The sequence below is a fragment of the Anomaloglossus baeobatrachus genome, chromosome 1, assembly GCF_048569485.1.
Source record: "Anomaloglossus baeobatrachus isolate aAnoBae1 chromosome 1, aAnoBae1.hap1, whole genome shotgun sequence".
In the NCBI taxonomy this organism is placed as follows: Eukaryota; Metazoa; Chordata; class Amphibia; order Anura; family Aromobatidae; genus Anomaloglossus; species Anomaloglossus baeobatrachus.
This window is the reverse complement of record NC_134353.1, coordinates 921,133,761-921,154,417: the sequence shown is the minus strand read 5'-3', so window position 1 is coordinate 921,154,417 and position 20,657 is coordinate 921,133,761. Positions and strand designations below refer to the sequence as shown.

The 20,657-nt window shown below is 46.4% G+C and overlaps 1 protein-coding gene across 3 annotated transcripts in view; it reads right to left on the bottom strand.

Moving 5' to 3' along the window:
• Nucleotides 1-20,657, bottom strand: part of ME2 (malic enzyme 2) — an 87,119-nt gene that overhangs the window by 45,043 nt on the left and 21,419 nt on the right. Inside the window, exons 2-4 of one of the 3 annotated variants that reach the window (XM_075343257.1) lie at nucleotides 12,199-12,338; nucleotides 8,288-8,409; nucleotides 7,074-7,207 (exon numbers count right to left, since the gene is read on the bottom strand). In XM_075343257.1, the coding sequence (XP_075199372.1) occupies nucleotides 7,074-7,207; nucleotides 8,288-8,395 (242 nt within the window). In that variant the 5' untranslated portion in view covers nucleotides 8,396-8,409; nucleotides 12,199-12,338. Of the gene's footprint in view, nucleotides 1-7,073; nucleotides 7,208-8,287; nucleotides 8,410-11,662; nucleotides 11,711-12,198; nucleotides 12,339-20,657 lie in introns of those variants that run through there. The other 2 variants (XM_075343250.1, XM_075343242.1) reach the window with 2 other exon arrangements.

Genomic DNA, 20,657 nt, shown 5'->3' with positions numbered 1-20,657 from the left:
GTCCGTCACTATGGAGAATAGCGCAGTCCGTTAACGCACTGCGCTATTCTCCATAGACTTGCATGGACGACGCACTGTAACGCAAATGTCAGCGTTGCATCCGCTGCACGACGCAGCGTCATTATTTTGACGCTGCGCCGGGCGGAAGGAACGCAGCATGTAACTTTTTTGAGCAGCACAATCCGTAGGATTTCACTGCGCATGCTTTTTTTTTTTAAAATCACAAACTTTATTTTGTCTCTCGGTGGCCGAACGTTCAGCTGAGCGCCCGGCCGCCGGCACGTGAGAGCGTTCAGCTGAGCGCCCGGGCACGTGAGAGCGTTCAGCTGAGCGCCCGGGCACGTGAGAGCGTTCAGCTGAGCGCCCGGGCACGTGAGAGCGTTCAGCTGAGCGCCCGGGCACGTGAGAGCGTTCAGCTGAGCGCCCGGGCACGTGAGAGCGTTCAGCTGAGCGCCCGGGCACGTGAGAGCGTTCAGCTGAGCGCCCGGGCACGTGAGAGCGTTCAGCTGAGCGCCCGGGCACGTGAGAGCGTTCAGCTGAGCGCCCGGGCACGTGAGAGCGTTCAGCTGAGCGCCCGGGCACGTGAGAGCGTTCAGCTGAGCGCCCGGGCACGTGAGAGCGTTCAGCTGAGCGCCCGGGCACGTGAGAGCGTTCAGCTGAGCGCCCGGGCACGTGAGAGCGTTCAGCTGAGCGCCCGGGCATGCGAGAGCGCTCAGCTGAGTGCCCGGCAGCCGGCATGTGAGAGCTCTCAGCTGAGCGCCCGGCAGCCGGCATGTGAGAGCTCTCAGCTGAGCGCCCGGCAGCCGGCATGTGAGAGCATTCAGCTGAGCGCCCAGCCGCCGGCATGTAAGAGCGCTCAGCTGAGCGCCCGGCCGCCGGCATGTAAGAGCGCTCAGATGACCGCCCGGCATGTAAGAGCGCTCAGCTGAGCGCCCGGCAGCCGGCATGTGAGAGCTCTCAGCTGAGCGCCCGGCAGCCGGCATGTGAGAGCTCTCAGCTGAGCGCCCGGCAGCCGGCATGTGAGAGCTCTCAGCTGAGCGCCCAGCAGCCGGCATGTGAGAGCATTCAGCTGAGCGCCCAGCCGCCGGCATGTAAGAGCGCTCAGCTGAGCGCCCGGCCGCCAGCATGTAAGAGCGCTCAGCTGACCGCCCGTCCGCCGGCATGTAAGAGCGCTCAGCTGACCGCCCGTCCGCCGGCATGTAAGAGCGCTCAGCTGACCGCCCGTCCGCCGGCATGTAAAAGAGTTCAGCTGAGCGCCCAGCCGCCGGAATGTGAGAGCGCTCAGCTGAGCGCCCGGCCGCCGGCATGTGAGAGCGCTCAGCTGAGTGCCCGGCCGCCAGAATGTGAGAGCGCTCAGCTGAGCGCCCGGCCGCCGGGTGATCAGCTGATCGTTTACAATAGTCTGCTGCCGGTAAAACTGTAAAGAAGAAAAAAAAAAAATAAAAAAAAAAAAGCTTTTCGTTGTTTTGTACGATCTGTTGCGCCATTATATGTAACGCATCCGTTGGATGCTGTTCAACACAAGTGTGAAGCTAGCCTTAGTAAGAAAAAAAAAAAAAGAAGATAAGAAGAGGAAGTGGGGAATGGGGGAAGAAAATGAGAAAAACAGGAAAAAGAAAAGAAAATCTAAAAAGAAAAAAAAAAATAAGGAATGAAAAAGGAGGAAGAAAAAAAAAAAGAAGGTAGAAAAAAAAGGGGGGTGAGCAAAAAAAAGGGGGGGGGGGGAAGGAGGGAGAGGAGGGAGAATGAGAAAAAAAACAAAGAAAAACAGGTAAGAAGAGAGTGTGGGCAATGGGGGAAGAAGAAAATGAGAAAAATGAAAAAGGAAATAAAATATAAAAGATAAAAAAAAATAAAGAATGAAAAAGGGAGGAAGAAAACAAAAAGAAGAAGGCAGAAAAATAAAGGGGGGGAAGGAAGGCGAAAAACGGAAAAAAAAAGTTGAAGAAAACATAAGAACAAGAAAAGAGCAATTTTTTGCTTTGTTCCATTTTCTTTCCTTCTTGTTTCCCCCTTTTCACCCGCACCCTCATTTTTTATTTATATTTTACATTTATTTTCACTTTTGTTTTACTATTTTCGCTTTTGATTTGGTTTTGAATTTCACCTTACATTGGGATTTTATATTTCTGTGATTTACACAAGAGAATATGTTGCACGGATCCTATGACGGCAGGGGTCCCTTTTTGCAGCACACCCCCTTTTTTTCGAATGTTGTCTATTTATACCCGCTTTTGCAAACCGTACGCATCTCCTGCGGTTTGTCCAGATGAAGATTATTCTGCGAAACACGTTGAGAAATTAAAATGCACTTCAACAAATCTGGACTCCTATTTTGATCATTGGATCTTCGACAGTGCAGATTTAACCCCTTCATCCCCTTTGGTTTCTTATATTATCCAACATGGTTCTGCAGCAGTCGTTCTCGTACGAGTGCCTTATTTATATTTATGATCCCCGGGGGAGCTTAGATATCAGATGACAATCGTCATAAGTTGGTAAAATGTAGAAAGTGATCTCCAACTTGTGGCTCATTTGTAAAATATACACCAATAATCCTGTGGGCCGCAGCTCCGTAACAAGCTGGTGTGATACCAATGTGATATGACTGAAGTTTGAATGTGATTAGATAGGGATCATAATCAAAAGATAGGAGTGATCCCAGATATTATTTGACCTATCAATAATTCAGTATCAAAAGAGATGTCCTTTGGATAATATTTCACTAATGATGACCAAGGAATACATGTCAACCAGGTTTTGAAGCAGTTTTAAGATAATGAGGAAGTCACATTTACAGTTCCACTTACCGGAAACTTGTGGTTGGCTTAAAGACAGGTTTAAGGAAGCTTGCATATGAAATTTACGGCTCATTGCAATATTTCACTAACACTATGGTCAAACTGTGGTCGGCCAGTTGTCAACTGGCAGGATGTGCAGGAAATGTGCAGGAAGCTGCCGGTGCCCACAGCAGTTTGTGGTCAAGTTACATGAACATGACTCAGCTGTCACATGCTGGTGACCATTTAAACACAACCTACAAATTTTCCTATAAAAATACACCGGACTCGCTTAATGTTAGGGAAAACCTTCCAGGACATTGAAGTGTACGTACGCACTGTTCCTGTGATGCAAGATGCCATGTTGATTCCTTATCATTAACTCGAGTTCCCTCCGATGTGAAAGGATTGCTACAACATAACGGTAATGTTGATGCATATTTCTGTTATTGTATAAGTTTCTATGACTATAGTTCTAAATGCCTATGTACCATTGATTATATTCATGTGCTATTAAAATAAATAGTATCTTGCTATAAAGAAAATTAGTATTCGTGCCTGATTAGGATATCAGTGAGCGCTTCGTAAGTACGGGCTTTCAGCCCCCTTTTTAGTAGAATTTAGCAAGACATAAATTGGCGTAGTCGGCAGGATAACTTCTATAAGAAGTAATTAACGAATTTTTGTAATTTAGAAGTTAAAAACATATATTTGGCAAATTTCCAGATATTTTTTCAATCTTTTTGCATAGTGTCAAAATGTTCAGAAAACGTAAGGATAATGTTAAGGAGGTTGTTGTGGAGATCCCCACCTGGACTGAGGCTCCCTACAATCTTATAGCACATGAATTGGTCAATTGTGGATTGGCAGAACAATGGCAGAATAAACTCAAGGGTTGTGAAGCTACTGATGTTGTGAATGTACTCAGTGGTTCCCCTGTGAAAGCAGGTGATGTAGTGTCTTTAGCACGGCGCAAACAATGGCAGGATAAGCTTAAGGGTTGTGAAGCTACTGATGTTGTGAATGTACTCAGTGGTTCCCCTGTGAAAGCAGGTGATGTAGTGTCTTTAGCACGGCGCAAACAATGGCAGGATAAGCTTAAGGGTAGTGAAGCTACTGATGTTGTGAATGTACTCAGTGGTGCCCCTGTGAAAACAGGTGATGTAGTGTCTTTAGGACGGCGCATCTGGATTTTGGCAAGTGCATATAGTGTAATGCATGAGCGTAATCTAAAGATGCAGAAGAAAAGTTCCCAGATGGAACAGAAGATGATAGAATTAGGTGGCCTGAAAACAGTTATGGAATGTAATACCAGACTGTTGAAGGATAAATTGGAACATTATCAGAATGTGGCAGAAAAAGCTGCCGTAAAAATTGCTCATATGTGGAGTAAAGGATGGGAAATCAGTGATGCCAAGGTTCAAGGACCGTCTCAGGTGGTAACATTTCTAGGGATTCAGTGGAACAAGGGGAACAGAGAGATCTTGCCCAATGCCAGAGAGAAAATTATTAATTTTCCGGTCCCTAAATCCAAACAGGAGACTCAGTCTTATATTGGATTGTTTGATTTTTGGAGACAACATATCCCTCATTTGGGACAAATGTTGGCTCATTTGTACAAAGTAACGAGGAAAAAATATGAGTTCCACTGGGGAGAGGAACAGCAAAATGCGTTTGAGATGGTCAGGGAAGTGTGACAAGACATCGAAGGGATTATTCAATCTACCAAGACCACTGTATTTCATGTTGATGCTCATGTCCCTACTAACTCACTTGAACGTTTGTTTAATTCAGAAGCAGATAAAGCAGCAGCCATCAGACAAATCAGTCCAACAGTTGACAAGGCAAGGTACAGCTGTTTGGGCACACCAGAAAGAGCGCCACCTTATTCCGCAGGTGTAGCCCTCAGTACATTGGAAACTGTCGTGGTACCCCCAGGTAAGGTAAAACCAATTTCAACAGGATTGGGTTGCCAGATACCAAAGGATCATTATGGTCAAATAGCCACTCCTAGTTTAGTGTTAAAAGGAGCCATAGTGGTGGGAGGGGTAATAGAGGCAGATTATCAGGGAGAAATCAAGGTACTGATGCTAAATTTGGGAAATGAACCTTTGATCTTGATGAAACACCAGAAGGTGGCTCAGGTGTTGATAATTCTAATAAACTTGTCTGAAATAAGAGAAGGAACTGACCCGGCAGAATTAACAATACGGGGTACTAAAGGTTTTGGATCCTCTAATATTACAAATGTAGGAGCAAAAATATGGATTCAAAACCTCCAAGGACCGCCCTCAGAGACAGAGGTAATAGCGGTCGGAAAAGATCGTACTCTCCTGATAACGAGACCAGGAGTGGAGAAGTGGGAATATGTCCCACAAGAAAAATGTTATTTATGAGAATAATAGTGTATCTTTATTTGCAGAAGGTGTGGTAAATAAGCTGAATCCATGGTATCGGTTACTGGGAAGAGCTCGATAGTGATGAGATGGAGAAATTCCTGTGTTTGATGTTTGCCTCTCTGGTCGTTGGATGGACAAGTCTACATCAGGAGGAACCTATGGCGAATAAATTTCTGATGCACCATCACATTTTCAACACACAGATTGCTGGATCTGTACACATTCTTCGGTTACAGCCACCAGTATCCCTTATCTGGATGTCCCGGTATCGATGGAGGAAATCTTAAAGTAGAAAAGTTGTTCTGATCATCTTGCTGATAAAGACACTCGAAGTGTTCGTCTATAGAATACTACAGTACCCATTTCCATAGTGGGATGGATCAATCTTCCATGGTGGCAAGGCAATTTGAATGCAACAGTCACCAATTTGCAATATCTGGCTTTTAAGGCAGGAATTTGGGTACCAAGAAATAAGACTGGACTGACCAACCTGGGATTCATCTCTATGGGGAATATAAAAATAAGTTTTGGGACAGCTATAAATACTGTAGATGCTTTTAAACTCAGCTTAGTGGAAAGGACAATTCATGATATGTTATGGCCTTATGCCAATATGTTCATAAATGGGACTAGTGAAACTTGTAGTAACATATCGGGAAATGTAATGTGTAATGATTCCTTTGAATATCGAGCAAATGCCAAAACACATGATGTTCAAGGGAGCTTTTCAGATAATATTGCTTTTAGTTTAATTATACATAGTAGTGAAAGTGATTATATTTGTGATTCAACGTTTATCCAAACAAACCAAGAAAACAAAATTTGTGGCAAACGATATTTCTTGGTCATGGTATGGTATATTCCGAGTGATCTTCTTCTAGTGGAATACTGATGATGGAAAATAATCCCTGGGATCAAGGACCGATTGTGATACCAATGTGATATGACTGAAGTTTGAATGTGATTAGATAGGGATCATAATCAAAAGATAGGAGTGATCCCAGATATTATTTGACCTATCAATAATTCAGTATCAAAGAGATGTCCTTTGGATAATATTTCACTAATGATGACCAAGGAATACATGTCAACCAGGTTTTGAAGCAGTTTTAAGATAATGAGGAAGTCACATTTACAGTTCCACTTACCGGAAACTTGTGGTTGGCTTAAAGACAGGTTTAAGGAAGCTTGCATATGAAATTTACGGCTCATTGCAATATTTCACTAACACTATGGTCAAACTGTGGTCGGCCAGTTGTCAACTGGCAGGATGTGCAGGAAATGTGCAGGAAGCTGCCGGTGCCCACAGCAGTTTGTGGTCAAGTTACATGAACATGACTCAGCTGTCACATGCTGGTGACCATTTAAACACAACCTACAAATTTTCCTATAAAAATACACCGGACTCGCTTAATGTTAGGGAAACCTTCCAGGACATTGAAGTGTACGTACGCACTGTTCCTGTGATGCAAGATGCCATGTTGATTCCTTATCATTAACTCGAGTTCCCTCCGATGTGAAAGGATTGCTACAACATAACGGTAATGTTGATGCATATTTCTGTTATTGTATAAGTTTCTATGACTATAGTTCTAAATGCCTATGTACCATTGATTATATTCATGTGCTATTAAAATAAATAGTATCTTGCTATAAAGAATATTAGTATTCGTGCCTGATTAGGATATCAGTGAGCGCTTCGTAAGTACGGGCTTTCAGCCCCCTTTTTAGTAGAATTTAGCAAGACAGCTGGGAGCCACAGGAAACTCCATATTTCACTGTGGGGTTCACGGTGAAGCAAAAACACAAAAAAGTCCTGTGGGGGAGTAAGGGTTAATATGCATGTGTAGTTTCGGGAATTGGGAAGACAAGACCAGGTAAAGTCGGTGATTACTTTTGCAGTGGGTCGTCCATTTTACCGAGGTTCTTGTGAAATCTCGCAGCTTGAATGTCCTGAGTTTCGATTTTGGAAGGCAGGAGGCCCTGGAGGCCGAGGATCTGTCTTTCTTGCAAAGTGAAGGCCATTCCCTAAAAACCAAAAAGGCACGACTACATGTAAGACAGGGGATCAAAGTCAGTGACAGACAGCGTATTGGGAGGGGGGTAGAATAGACAAAAGTGGAGGGGTCCCTTCAATATCTGGAAGTGAGGGAATGGGGTGAGGGCACCCGGGGAAGAGGGAGAAGGCACAAATGCCAACAACTGAAGAGGGGGAGAGATGGAAGGTACTGAAGCTGTCACCGGGGGGAGTAAAGGGGTGTGGGGCATTGATGTCAGCACCTGGGAGGCAAAGAAGCTGGCAAAAGGGGAAAAGAGGGCATTAAATTGTCATCTGAAAGAGGGGGGAGAGGCCCTGATGGCGGCACCTGTCATGGAGGAAGGCACTGAAGCTGGTACAAGGTGAGGCACCGAAGTGGACACAATTGGGAGAAACGGGCACTGTAACCTGCACCTAAAAGGAATGGGGGTAGGGAAGACGCTAAAGTCGGACGCTGGGAGTGGGGGAGGTGCTGACGCGGGACCCTGGCGGGGGGGAAAAGTTGCTGAAGACAGACCATCACGGGGGGGGAAAAAAAGGCACTGAAGCCGGACCCTGGCGGGGGAAAAAGGCGCTAGGAGGTTAGACAGGGCCCAGCATGCAGTAAAAGTAGACCTAAGATCCGACTAGTAAGAAGAGACGCATGACGTGGGTGTCCCTGATGTGAGAGGAGACTGGGACCCTGGGGGTGGGGGAGGTGCTGAAGCGGGACCCTGGAAGGGGAGGAAAAGTTGCTGAAGCCAGACCATGGCGGGGGGGGGGGGGAAACTGAAGCCGGACCCTGGCGGGGAGGGAAAGGCACTGAAGCCGGACCCTGGCGGGGAAGGGGGGGGGAATGGGGACACTAAAGCCGGACCCTTGTGGGGCTAAGGTGCAGTTGCCAATACCTGGATGGGGTTGCAGGGCAGGCACTGAAGCTGGCGCCTGGGACAGTAGAGAGGGCACCGACGCTGTCACTTTGTGGGTAATGGCTCTGAAGCCAGAATCTGGGGTGGGGAGTCTTTACAGCTGGCGCCACAGTGGGGGGGCGGTGACTTCAGGTAACATGTCTCCTTGCTGCCGTTACTCACCTTGTTTGTCCTTGGATTTAGCAGCAGAGCCTTTCCCTTTTCTTTGGTGTGAACAGTGCGGCAGGCCGGAGCACATCTCCGCACTACAAGTCTCAGCCTGGACAACATTGTGGAGAATCAACCTAAAATGTGAAAACCAAACATTAATAAAAAGCAAAAGGTGGAATAAAGTGTCTGCACCGTGACATAGAGACTCAAAGTACAAAAAGTAACCGCGACTGATCTTTGTCCAATAACTTTATAGATAGACATTCATATTCACGAGGAAAGAAGCTTTTCATGAGGTTCTGCAGCAGCTGGGACAGCGCACTGTATACGTTAATTTACTGCAGAATCTCTTTATAAAGAGGGCACTTTTCATTGCATAATACAAGAAAGAAAAAAAAAAGAAAAAAAAAAAGAAGAAGAGGTTCTGCAGCGGCTGGAGATTTATAATATGGTACATTACCCCAGCTGATGAAACAGTGCATTGTATCAATCTGTAAGGCTATGTGCGCACGTGTGCGTAATTCATGCAGTTACGCTGCGCTTTGTAGCGCAGTGTAACTGCATGCTCCCTGCGTCCCCTGCATAATCTATGGAGATTGTGCAGGGGCCGTGCGCACGTGGCGTCTTAGAGCGCAGCGCTTCGGCTGCTGCCCGAAGCGCTGCGTTCTAAGAAGTAACATGTCACTTCTTCCGTGCGCTTTGCCGGCAGCTCCTGTGCAGGGCACTGCGGCCGATGCCGCTGCCCCTGACTGCTGAGACCCTCGCTACGTCCCCCATGGTCACCTCTCCCTCCTTCCCATTGTGCAATGCCCCCCGGTGATTCCCCTTCCCTGCTGGGACCTCCTCCAGGGCATATAAGCAGCCTCCGGAGTCCCTCCTTCCTCTTACCACAATCTGCCCTCAGGGTGAGCATCGCCGATGGACCCCCTGGAAGCAGCGGTAAGAGAAAGGAGCGGACGGGAGGGAGCCGAATGGCTTGCCTCCCTTGTGGGCACCAGCTCCCTCCTGCCGGTTCCCAGCAGTGGTGGGCGCAGGTCTTCCAGACCCTCCCGTCCACCGCAGCGTCTAAGCCCCACCACAGATTCCAGGCGCAGGGCGGCCCGGTCCAGAAGGTCCGGTCCGCTTTCACCTCCTGCTCCCGGCCCTAGCCCCTGACTTCCCCCCTACATCACGCCGGTCGCCATGGCCACCTCGCGCACCTCCCCCGCCGGGATGACGTGGCCCCGTGTAACTCCCTGTGGCATACGGAGGTTGCGTCACATCCGCTATCCATATTCGCCGCGTCACTTCCTGTGATGCGGCGACCACATGACAACTCGTCACTTCCGGTTGCGGGTCCCGGACCGGAAATGACGTCAGGATCCGGAAAAGCAAGAGAATGCGGCGATCGGCGCACATATCAGCTGTTTTTAACAGCTGACATGTGTGACTACAAGTTACGGGTGGAATCGCTTCCACCTGCAACTTGTAACCCCTTACATCTCGCTGCCAAAGTCTGGCAGCGAGATGTATATGCGCGGGCATTACTATCACTTACCACCGCCCCCACCGAAAGTCACGTGCGTGATCACATGACTTTCGGTGGTTGCCATGGTAGCACAGGGTCATGTGATGACGCCTGTAGCTAACTTGAGTCACTTGCTCTCAGTGCCGGCATACTTCCGGCATTGAGAGTAAAGCAGTGTATCTGCAGGTCTCAGCTGTGTAGCTGAGATCTGCAGATAGTGCAGAGCGATCGAATTGTTGATCCATACAGCCCCCTAAAGGGACAAGTTTAAAAAAAAAGAAAAATTAAATAAATAAATATGTATACATATATACACATATTTTGGCGATACCAAATATAAAATCAATTAATCTAAGAATAATGCTAATAATTTTATTCACTTGCGTAGCGCTGTCCACGGTGCTTTGTATGCATTGGCGACGCTGTCCCCATTGGAACTCACAATCTAGAGTCCCTAATCTGATTGTTAAATTTCGTAGCAGCAAAAAAAAAAAAAAAAAACACAAACACCCAAAATTACGCTTTTGGTCACCGCATGTTTTGCGTAACATCCAATAACAGGCGATCAAAAGTAGCATCTGCGCAAAATGGTACCATAGAAAAATGTAAACTCAAGACGCAAAATAAGCAGTCATTGCGCCATAGATCCCAAAATGAGAACGCTACGGGTTTCGCAAAACGTACGCCACTTTTATTGGGCGATCTTGTTAAACACCATCAGGAGTAGTTCTGGTTAACCCCGCGTTTGTACAACATCAGGATGTAACGCAGCAGCGCCCGGCTTACACAGGGACATGTTCTACTGCTGGGAACTCACCTAACACCAGATACAGTTAAAAAAAACAAACAAAAAAAAAAAAATTCGGGCAAACGAATACGTCGATATCTGATCCCTAATATCAGTGGACCAAAACACAGTCAACAAAGAAAAGAGAGTCAATGACCACCAATTCGCAAAATACTGCAATACCATTTTCAACTCCTATAAAACCCATTGGGGTTCTGCGTGGTGGAAGTACGACGAAGAATTTAGAAGATGCTTGGCATTCCAACCGTTGGGAAGTTAAGGCCACCGATTCGTGGCTTATGATGGCGCAAAAGTCCCACCAGTCCTTTCCAGGCCCACCAAACTTTTCCTCTCACCACGCTACACCTGGAGCTGCAAATGTCCGCAGACCAGGTCGCTGTTGGCTCTTCAATGAAGGCCATTGCAGGTTTCAAGGACTCCGCAAATACAAGCACGAATGCTCATCGTGCGGAGGCAATCACACCTCCTCCAAATGCGATAAGCAATCAGACAGGCGTCACACTAAAAATGCACCACCAAGTCCCAAAGACTCCAGTGAACGTGCACGTGGTGGAGCCATTGCTAGAACGTTACCCCAATAAGGCTGCGGCCAACGCTATTAGGGACGGTTTCAACCACGGTTTCTTTACCCCCTTTATGTTCTCCTCAGAACCAACCTTCGCCCCCAACCTCAAATCGGCCCGGGACCTCCCACAGGTCCTGGCGAACAAACTACTGAAGGAAGTGGCGTTAGGCCGACTAGCAGGCCCATTTATAGATTTACCATTCTCAAACCCTCGCATTTCACCCCTAGGGATAGTGCCTAAGAAAGAAAAGGCTGAATTTCGCCTCATACACTACTTGTCCTTCCTGGCTGGGCGGTCAGTCAATGACGGCATCCCCACAGAGGACTCAGCAGTTTCCTACGCGTTTTTTGACAAAGCGGTCGCACTGGTGCGAAAAGCAGGGTAAGGAGCATTAATGGCAAAATCGGACATAGCATCTGCCTTTCGCCCGCTACTAGTGCACCCCGATTGTCCCACCTGCTAGGGTGCTATTTCAACAAAAAATTCTGTTACGACACGTGTCTTACCATGGGTTGCTCCATATCCTGCTCACACTTCGAGCTCTTCAGCTCTTTCCTGGAATGGGTGGTTAAGGACGTAGCAAAGAATAAATTGGTCACCCATTATTTGGATGATTTCTTGTTCGTTTTCCCACACCAACTCTAAAGCATGCTCAACCGCGTTAAAATCTGTCAAGGTCATAGCGGACAAGTTTGGGTTTCCGCTGTCGGCCGAAAAAAACAGTTGGCCATGTGACCTGCCTTTTCATTTGAGAATCGAAATAGACTCAATTATCATGATGTTTCGGCTACCACTCGAAAAGGTTGGAAAAACCACATCGCTCATTGACGGGTTCTGCGCGGTTTGTAAGGTAACCCTGGCGCAAATGCAATCTCTATTAGGCTTGCTCGCCTTCGCCTGTAGAGTCATGCCCATGGGAAGGGGCTTTTCCCTGAGGCTCTGCCTGGCCACTAGGAGCATAACTGCCTCCCATCAAAGGATTTGCATCACCAGCGCTCTACGTGAGGACCTCGGGGTATGGAGGTCCTTCATAGCTACTTACAATGGGCGTTCATGTTTCCAGGAACAGGAAGTTTCCAGCGCTGATATATCTATCTTTGGATGCTGCCGGGTCCACCGGATTCGGAGTTTACCTTGGTCCCAATTGGTACGCTAATCGCTGGCCCAACACATGGCACCTGTCTGTGTGGACAAAAAAAAAAAACAAACACTTTACTCGAGCTGTTCCCTATAATAGTAGCTACAACTCTTTGGGCAGAAAAGTTGGCGAATAATCGGACCCGCTTCAGGACTGACTACATAAGTGTCGTCCACGCCGTTAACCACCTCGCATCTTCCTCACCACCGGTGATCAGCTTGCTACGATACTTAGTTCTTAAGTGCCTTGAACATAATATCTGGGTCAAGGCCAGCCACATACCGGGGATTGATAACACTATCGCTGATGCCTTATTGCATTTCATTTTCAGAAGTTTCGAGCATTGCACCCAGAATCTGACAACAATGGCCAAAAGTGTCCACAGTCCCTCTGGACGGTCCCCGTGGACAGTTGATTCCGCTGGTTAAGGCATCCCATCAACGTGGCATTTGTATGGTAAGGCTTGGGACGAATGATTTCAATATAGTTCAACCGCTGCCTAGCCAGGTGTCCGCGGTTTTTTCTTAGCAATTCCGTTGCTCGAGACATAACGCATCTACATACCAGTGGCTTGCCGGGAACAGTAGCGTAGTAGCGGGTTGCAGGAATAGCCTCTCACTTTCAGGTTCGTGGATGGACCGATGTCACCAAGGCCTTTCTGTTCAAACAGGCCATTAAAGGCTGGAAGCGCTGGTGCACGGAGAACAGGAAGGCCATTTCATTCGCCATCCTTTCCGGCATAATAAACCAGCTAGGCGACGTTTGCACCAATGACAGCGAGGTCCTCTTGTTCTCGGCCGCCTTCTCGCTAGCATTCTTCGGAGCCTTGACGGTCAGCGAATTAGTCAGCAGGTCCCTAGGTCGCACCGGTGGTCTGTTACGCGACAATGTTATAGTTTGCAATGGTGGAGTACGGGTTCGCATAAGGCGCTACAAAACAGATCAGCTCGGTAGAGGAGTTTGGTTCCCTATTTTCCCGTTTTCAGGTATCCTATGTCCCATCCTTACCTTGCAGCGACATTAGAGTCTTGGGTTCCCAACAAATTCTTCTTGGAGCACACAGAGTGATCCCGCTCATGGCGACACAACTTTCGGCATTGCTCAAATGTCTATCTCCTACCTGGACCTACAACCAGGAGATTATGGCATGCACACCTTCCGCATCGACACGACAACCGAGGCAGCAAGGGCCAGCTTCATACCTATCCGTGCAGTCCTGTAGTTCCCTGCCACCAGTTGTCCACTGTTTGGCACGTTTATATATTACACAAAAAAAAATAAATAAATAAATAAATAAAATAAAATTGTTAAATAAATATATGTATATCATCTCGGTTATCTAAGCACCTTCAAACCTAAAGAAACATTAATACAATGATGTTTACTGACACGATGATTGAAAATGTTTTGCATACAAGAGAGGTAACCGTTTTTCTTTTAGATCTGTCGAGACCTAGCATCTGGATCCTAGGTCACTCACACATTCTGGGCAGCACGGCGGACTGAGTCGAGACCGGGTGGAAGCGTGCTGGGAGTTTGTGACCTCAAGTTTCACTGGAGAAGAATTTGGGGCCTGGCCTGGGCCCAGGTCCTGCCCGTGGTAGTGAGCATATCCAGAGTAGCCACTGGCCTAGTAGTGCTGGTCATTCACGGGTGGAAATGACCTGGTAAATGTGAGGATCCAGGATCTGCTTGCGGTCATGCAAGTGGTCCTAGATAAGTTCAGCAGCTTCTTTCCTAGATAAGTTCAGCAGCTTCTTTAGCAACGTAGTGGGGGTATGGTCCAGTATATTACCGAGATTGAGTTGTACAGGGGCAAGGACCATAGCAGCTGTGGAAAGGTCAAGGCAACACGTTAATATGCGGATCACCAAATTTATAGCGTCAGGAAGAGGGATAGTGCCGGGACACGAGATGCTGGAATCAGAGGTCAGCCGTTTGGTGCTAGAGGATGGTTTTAGCCTTAATGATATAGGCCTAGACAATTTCCTGTCGGACAGTAAGGACGGGGTTGAGCGGGCCATAAGGGCCCTGTGTGGGGGTCGCAGCTCAGGCTTGGGCCTTCGCCACTCCGTGGCCGGTGGAAGAGGGATTTGGTGAGAGCCAACCTGCCACGGACGGCCGTAGGCATCGGTCCTCCTCCCTCAGGTTTAAGGCGGATATGTGCCTGTGGTTAAAGCTGTGGCCAAAATAACAAGCAACCCCCTTTTATATCAACATTGAATGGTGTTACGTGGATACCTTCAATAAAGTACAAAAGAAAGATATTCCATGTGTGGTCTCATTCATTGCGCGGTGGGGAGGGGGAACCGGTTGGTGGGTCTCGGCAGTCCTCTGTCTATGGCAGGAGCTGCAGGCAGAGCGCATGGAATCGGCTTTTTTTTTTCTCTACGGACATTTTCTGCAGCGATTTGAAGCGCACGTGTGCTCTTCAGATCGCTGCAGAAAATTCTGCAGGGCTAGTACGCAACGTGCGCACATAGCCTTAAATGAATTTACATGTTTCCTTAACACTAGAAGTCCCGAAAGAGGGTCAAATGACCCTTAGTCCAAACTGTAATTAAGGCCATTACTGTCGCACCACAGGAGGTTGGAAAACAACACCCTCCTGTGGTGCGACAGTAATGGCCTTAATTACAAAACAAAAGACGGTGATTATAAGATATTAGCTAAAATCCTTCAGGTCATTCGACCCGTCTCTGGGTTCCAAAGGTAGAAATGTTAAATGACCCCTCTCTGGGACTTCTAGTGTTAAAAGACCTGCACATGCCGGAAGGTGGGAGAGAGGGTGTATGAGGATGTGATGCAGCAGCTGAGGCAGTTTATTCTAAATGTATGCTGCTGAAACCCTCCCCCCCAAAAAAAAAACAAAAAAAACCATCTTTTGGTTAAGAGACCCTGAAGAACAAAGAAAAGGAGCAGTAAACCTTCGTAGCCCCAAAAGATCAGCAGTCACCACTAGGGGGCGCTGCCAGCAGTATCACAGTATCATGGGTGCCCCCTAGTGGGAGTATAAAGGATTCCACGGTCAGGGCTGATATATTTCTATAAGAACATGTTCAGAAGGAGTTTTTTTTTTTAAATATAATTCTTGATTGTATATGTTACACACCTTTTCCTGGGCTCCCAAAAGAATGCACCAAACCCACACAGTCTTAACAGCACAGAGACAGGGGCCTACATGAAATCACATCCACTTTTCTTCAAGGGATTGTCTACTGCTACGATAACCCCCTTCATTCCTAAGGCTTTGCCCCAATTAAAATAATAAAAAAAAGGCATATACAGTACTCCCCCCTCCAGAGACGGTGCTCGCGTTCTCAGGGCTCACATGAGGTTGTGAAGTCTCAAAAAAAAAAAAAAAAAAAAAAAAAAAAAAGGAAAAAAAACAGCATTTATGCTATATGGAATGATAGCCAATGTTTACACCATTTTTTTGCTAGCCTTTTATATGTGCGGTTTTGGTTTGTTTTTTTAAAGTAGTTTTTATGATTTTGTTCCTCATATGAGAATCAGTAGCAATACAAATTTGTGTTTTTTTTACATTTTAGTTTCCTGTCTCAGGAAACCTATTTACATCAGCTGCAATGAACAAACCCTGACACTATAGTTTGTATTGAAGCATCTAATGAGCGTGTGCAATATAAAGACAGGACGAACCTATTGTGAATGGTGCATCCTGTGTTATCTACCGTATATGGAGGAGTTATCAGTCATTGTACAGGATGAGGAGGAGGTGAGCTGTGACATCCCTTATTGTGAATGATAGATCCTGTATTCTCTACGGTATATAGTGGTATCAGTCATTTTACAGGAGGAGGAGGTGAGCTGTGACATACCCTATTGTGAATAGTGGATGCTGTGTTATCTATTGTATATAGGAGATGTTAACACAGCATCCGCCATTCACAATAGGTGATGTCACAGCTCACCACCTCCTCCTGTAAAATGACTGATACCACTATATACCGTAGAGAATACAGGATCTATCAGTCATTTTACAGAAGGAGGTGGTGAGCTGTGACATCACCTATTGTGAATGGCGGATGCTGTGTTAACATCTCCTATATACAATAGATAACACAGCATCCACTATTCACAATAGGGTATGTCACAGCTCACCTCCTCCTGTACAATGAGCGATATCTATTGTATCTAGATGTTACCTATCAGTCATTGTACAGGAGGAGGAGGTGAGCTGTGACATCACCTATTATGAATGTTGGATCATGTGTTATATTCAGCATATCCTGCGTTTCACTCATTTAATCTTCTGCCCTTTCTAGTATTTTCAGTTCAGTGGTCGGTACTATTAGTGATTGGCAGATATCAATAAAGGGTTGCAGAGATATTCGTCAGTCACTGATGGGATTGCTTACTGGACCAAAGATCCCAAAAAGAGCGCAGGTTTAAATGACTAAAATAGGTTATACTAAATATTTTTTTACACAACAATATATGTCAATCCACTCCGCTCCCCCTGCTCTTTAAGATTGTGCCCAAAGATTGTGCTGTATTTTCATGGTGAAAGGTTCCCTTGAAAAAAAAAAAAAAAAAAAAGAAAAAAGCATCAATTGCCAGTGTGAAAATTGTAAAATTACTAATTTTCTTGCCTATTCCGAATCAGGATTAAAAAAACCCAAAAAAAACAAAAAAAAACATTTTTTTTGCAAATACATTAACACTACCACCTGATTTAGGCAATAGTTCATTTTCTCATAACTTCCCTTTAAAGGTGAGTGTCAAAAGGTTTTTGCTATGTGATTTGATAACATGATGATGATGGCTGATACACTGAATTCAGGGATGAGTCTCTTATTAGGCTGTGTGCTGTAGATTCAACACAATGAGTCTCTGCTTGTAGTAATCTAAGTGATACATCGTTGGATCCTGGGTCTCTTTCCCTTCATCATCCTTTACAGTTAAGTCATATCTACTGGTTTTGATATTTTTTGAGCAAAAAAAATAGGCTCAGCATTATCCATGTACGCCACTGGCACTGCCTGCAGCACATGGTACTGTATGATCGCTAGATGGTGCTCGAAAAATATACGATGGATCCTGTAACAACCGGAGCCTGATCAAACTGCGATCAAAACGGACCCCTCTGTCACCTGGAAAATCAACCCAACAGGTAAACCCTGCCGTGTGCTGTGCAGAGTAAGGATTGTGCCACGGACACTGTGTGCCAGATACAGACTGTCACCATCGACGCAGCCGCCTCACAGGAGTTATACAATAACTCATGGCTATCAATGATGAACATCTGATCAATGGGAGCCATTATTAGATCATACATTATGGAGAATGTAGTAATTATGTATGTGTCAGTAGCAGAATAAACTGGAGCGGGTCCGTCCAGCACAGTTGTGTTACAGACAGGAGTATTTGGTGGATGAATCCCTGCTGCAGTCAGACAGCGAACAGAGGAGATGTGAGGGGCTCACACAAATGTCAAGAAAACAAAAGGCAACAGATGGGAGACAAGGAAGAAAAGATCTGGACTGCCAGCAGCACACACCTGACACCAGTAGCATGACTTTAAGGTCTTTAATAGTAATAGTCTTTCTATATAGGCTCATGGACCCTTTCTGGGCCCCCCCCCCTCTAGGCTCATGGACCCTTTCTGCCCCCCCCCCCCCCTCTAGGCTCATGGACCCTTTCTGGGCCCCCCCCTCTAGGCTCATGGACCCTTTCTGGGCCCCCCCCCTCTAGGCTCATGGACCCTTTCTGGGCCCCCCCCCTCTAGGCTCATGGACCCTTTCTGGCCCCCCCCCCCTCTAAGCTCATGGACCCTTTCTGCCCCCCCCCCTAGGCTCATGGACCCTTTCTGGCCCCCCCCCCTCTAGGCTCATGGACCCTTTCTGGGCCCCCCCCCTCTAGGCTCATGGACCCTTTCTGGGCCCCCCCCCCCTCTAGGCTCATGGACCCTTTCTGTGCCCCCCCCCCCTCTAGGCTCATGGACCCTTTCTGGGCCCCCCCACCTCTAGGCTCATGGACCCTTTCTGCCCCCCCCCCCCTCTAGGCTCATGGACCCTTTCTGGCCCCCCCCTCTAGCCTCACGGACCCTTTCTGGGCCCCCCCCTCTAGGCTCATGGACCCTTTCTGGGCCCTCCCCCTCTAGGCTCATGGACCCTTTCTGGGCCCTCCCCCTCTAGGCTCATGGACCCTTTCTGGCCCCCCCCCCCTCTAGGCTCATGGACCCTTTCTGCCCCCCCCCCTCTAGCCTCATGGACCCTTTCTGGCCCCCCCCCCTAGGCTCATGGACCCTTTCTGGCCCCCCCCCTCTAGGCTCATGGACCCTTTCTAGGCCCCCCCTCTAGGCTCATGGACCCTTTCTGGGCCCCCCCCCCCCTCTAGGCTCATGGACCCTTTCTGGCCCTCCCCCCCCTCTAGGCTCATGGACCCTTTCTGGGCCCCCCCCCCTCTAGGCTCATGGACCCTTTCTGGGGCCCCCCCCCTCTAGGCTCATGGACCCTTTGTAGTTGTGTCTTCTAGGGGAAACGATGGCAGAGGTCAGTTATGATGTATAAGGTGTCATACGTTATTAGTCAGATTGTATGTTGCCTGACAGTAGGGAGAGTTAGGGTTAACGTTGGGACTAGCACAGAGTGGGAGAGGCTAAAGTGAAGGGACAGACAGTTTCCTGCTAGGAGGTTAGACAGGGCCCAGCATGCAATAGAAGTAGACCTAAGGTCCAACTAGTAAGCAGAGACGCATGACGTGGGTGTCCCTGATGTGAGAGGAGACCGGGACTGTGGATAGTGTGATCCTTGGTAAAGGGTAAGGAATGACAGTGGTCAACCGGCGAGGGGTCCTGGGGACAGGACGCCTTGCAGTGCGGCACCAAGTATATAACCCAGAGAGGCAATGGGCCAGGACAGAACAGAGAATGTGAGGTGAAGAGAGAGTCCTGGGAGGAAAGGAGTTGGGGAGGGAGGGATGAGTTCCCAAAGCATCTGAAGTAGAGAAGCTAAGTACCAGTCATATAGGCAAAACAGTTCCTTTAAGAGGGAAGACGACGTCAGAACCACAGGTTGAGAATAAGACTTCCACTAATTGGACTGTTTCAGAGATAAAGAAAAAATCACGGTATGGCTGCGCTGCTAAGGATGAAGATAAGGTGATGGTTTTAAGGATTTTATTACAGACAACTGTGCCACAACGCGTTTCAGGGATGCATATTCCCCCTTCCTCAGGTAGCAATAATCATACAGGCTGATATACCTTATATACATGTAGTAAAAAGGTCTCCACACCCCTTAATTAATTTAACACTTAATGTGATGGATAGTTAGAGAATGGTCAATCAATTAACAGGGTTTGTAGAGGCCTTAGCTAACAAAGCACAATTACATATATTCATATTAAACAGCAATATTAAATAAAATATATGTTAATTATAAAGTAAAATTCTACAAAATAAAAAATATATTAAAATAAATGAGAATTATCGATTTTAGTAATAAACCATAAAAAGCACTTTTATACCATAAATGTAATGAATAGAGGATATTAACAAAATTGTCTGAAAAATGTATATAATAGATCTGATCTTTCTGGATTAATATTATTTCGTTCTAATATTGTTTTGGACTTATATTTAATTTTAGTTGTTACTGGTGAAATTAATAGAATTGACCGTGACGATTAATCATTTTAGAGAGGGAAGAAAAAAAAAATAAAAAAAAATTTTTTTTTTTTTTTTTTTTTTAAAAATTAATTTTTTTATAGGGCCATGTAAAATATGTAATATATAGTAAAGATGTAAATAAAAATATGTTCTGGTAATAATAATAATAATGGAGCTATTTTGTATTGCGATTCCGTCTACATCATGTTTGTTGATGTTGGTGGAGCATACTACTCTAATCTGTTCTGTCATGATGTTGAGGCCTTCTGGATTCAAGGTGGCTAATTTAAAGATCCAAAATGATTCACGTTCTACCAGCCTCCAATATCTAGCTCTATCATCAGTCATAATCTGCTCTATAATCATTGTTTTAAAGTTATCCCTCTCTCTATCGTGTTCTAATGAAAAATGTCTGGAAAGACTATGAGTTACCGTACCATGACGGATGTTATATCTATGGCCATTTAATATTTCCCCAGCGTTGTACCTGATGTACAACAGTACCAGATGAGTGTGTCCATCCCACTGCTTTACTCCTATAATCAGTTTTCACACAGAAGCGCCCTCTCTGTCCTTTACTAATTGGACTGTAGTACTGAGCTGGAGTGTGGTGAAGGCAGGTGAACCCGTGGAAGCAGAGTACAAGCGAGTTAAGAGAAAGGAATTGAGACTGAGTAGAAATGCTGCGTATTGTGTAGGATACGTTTTTTTAAGCCGTGTATCCGCTATC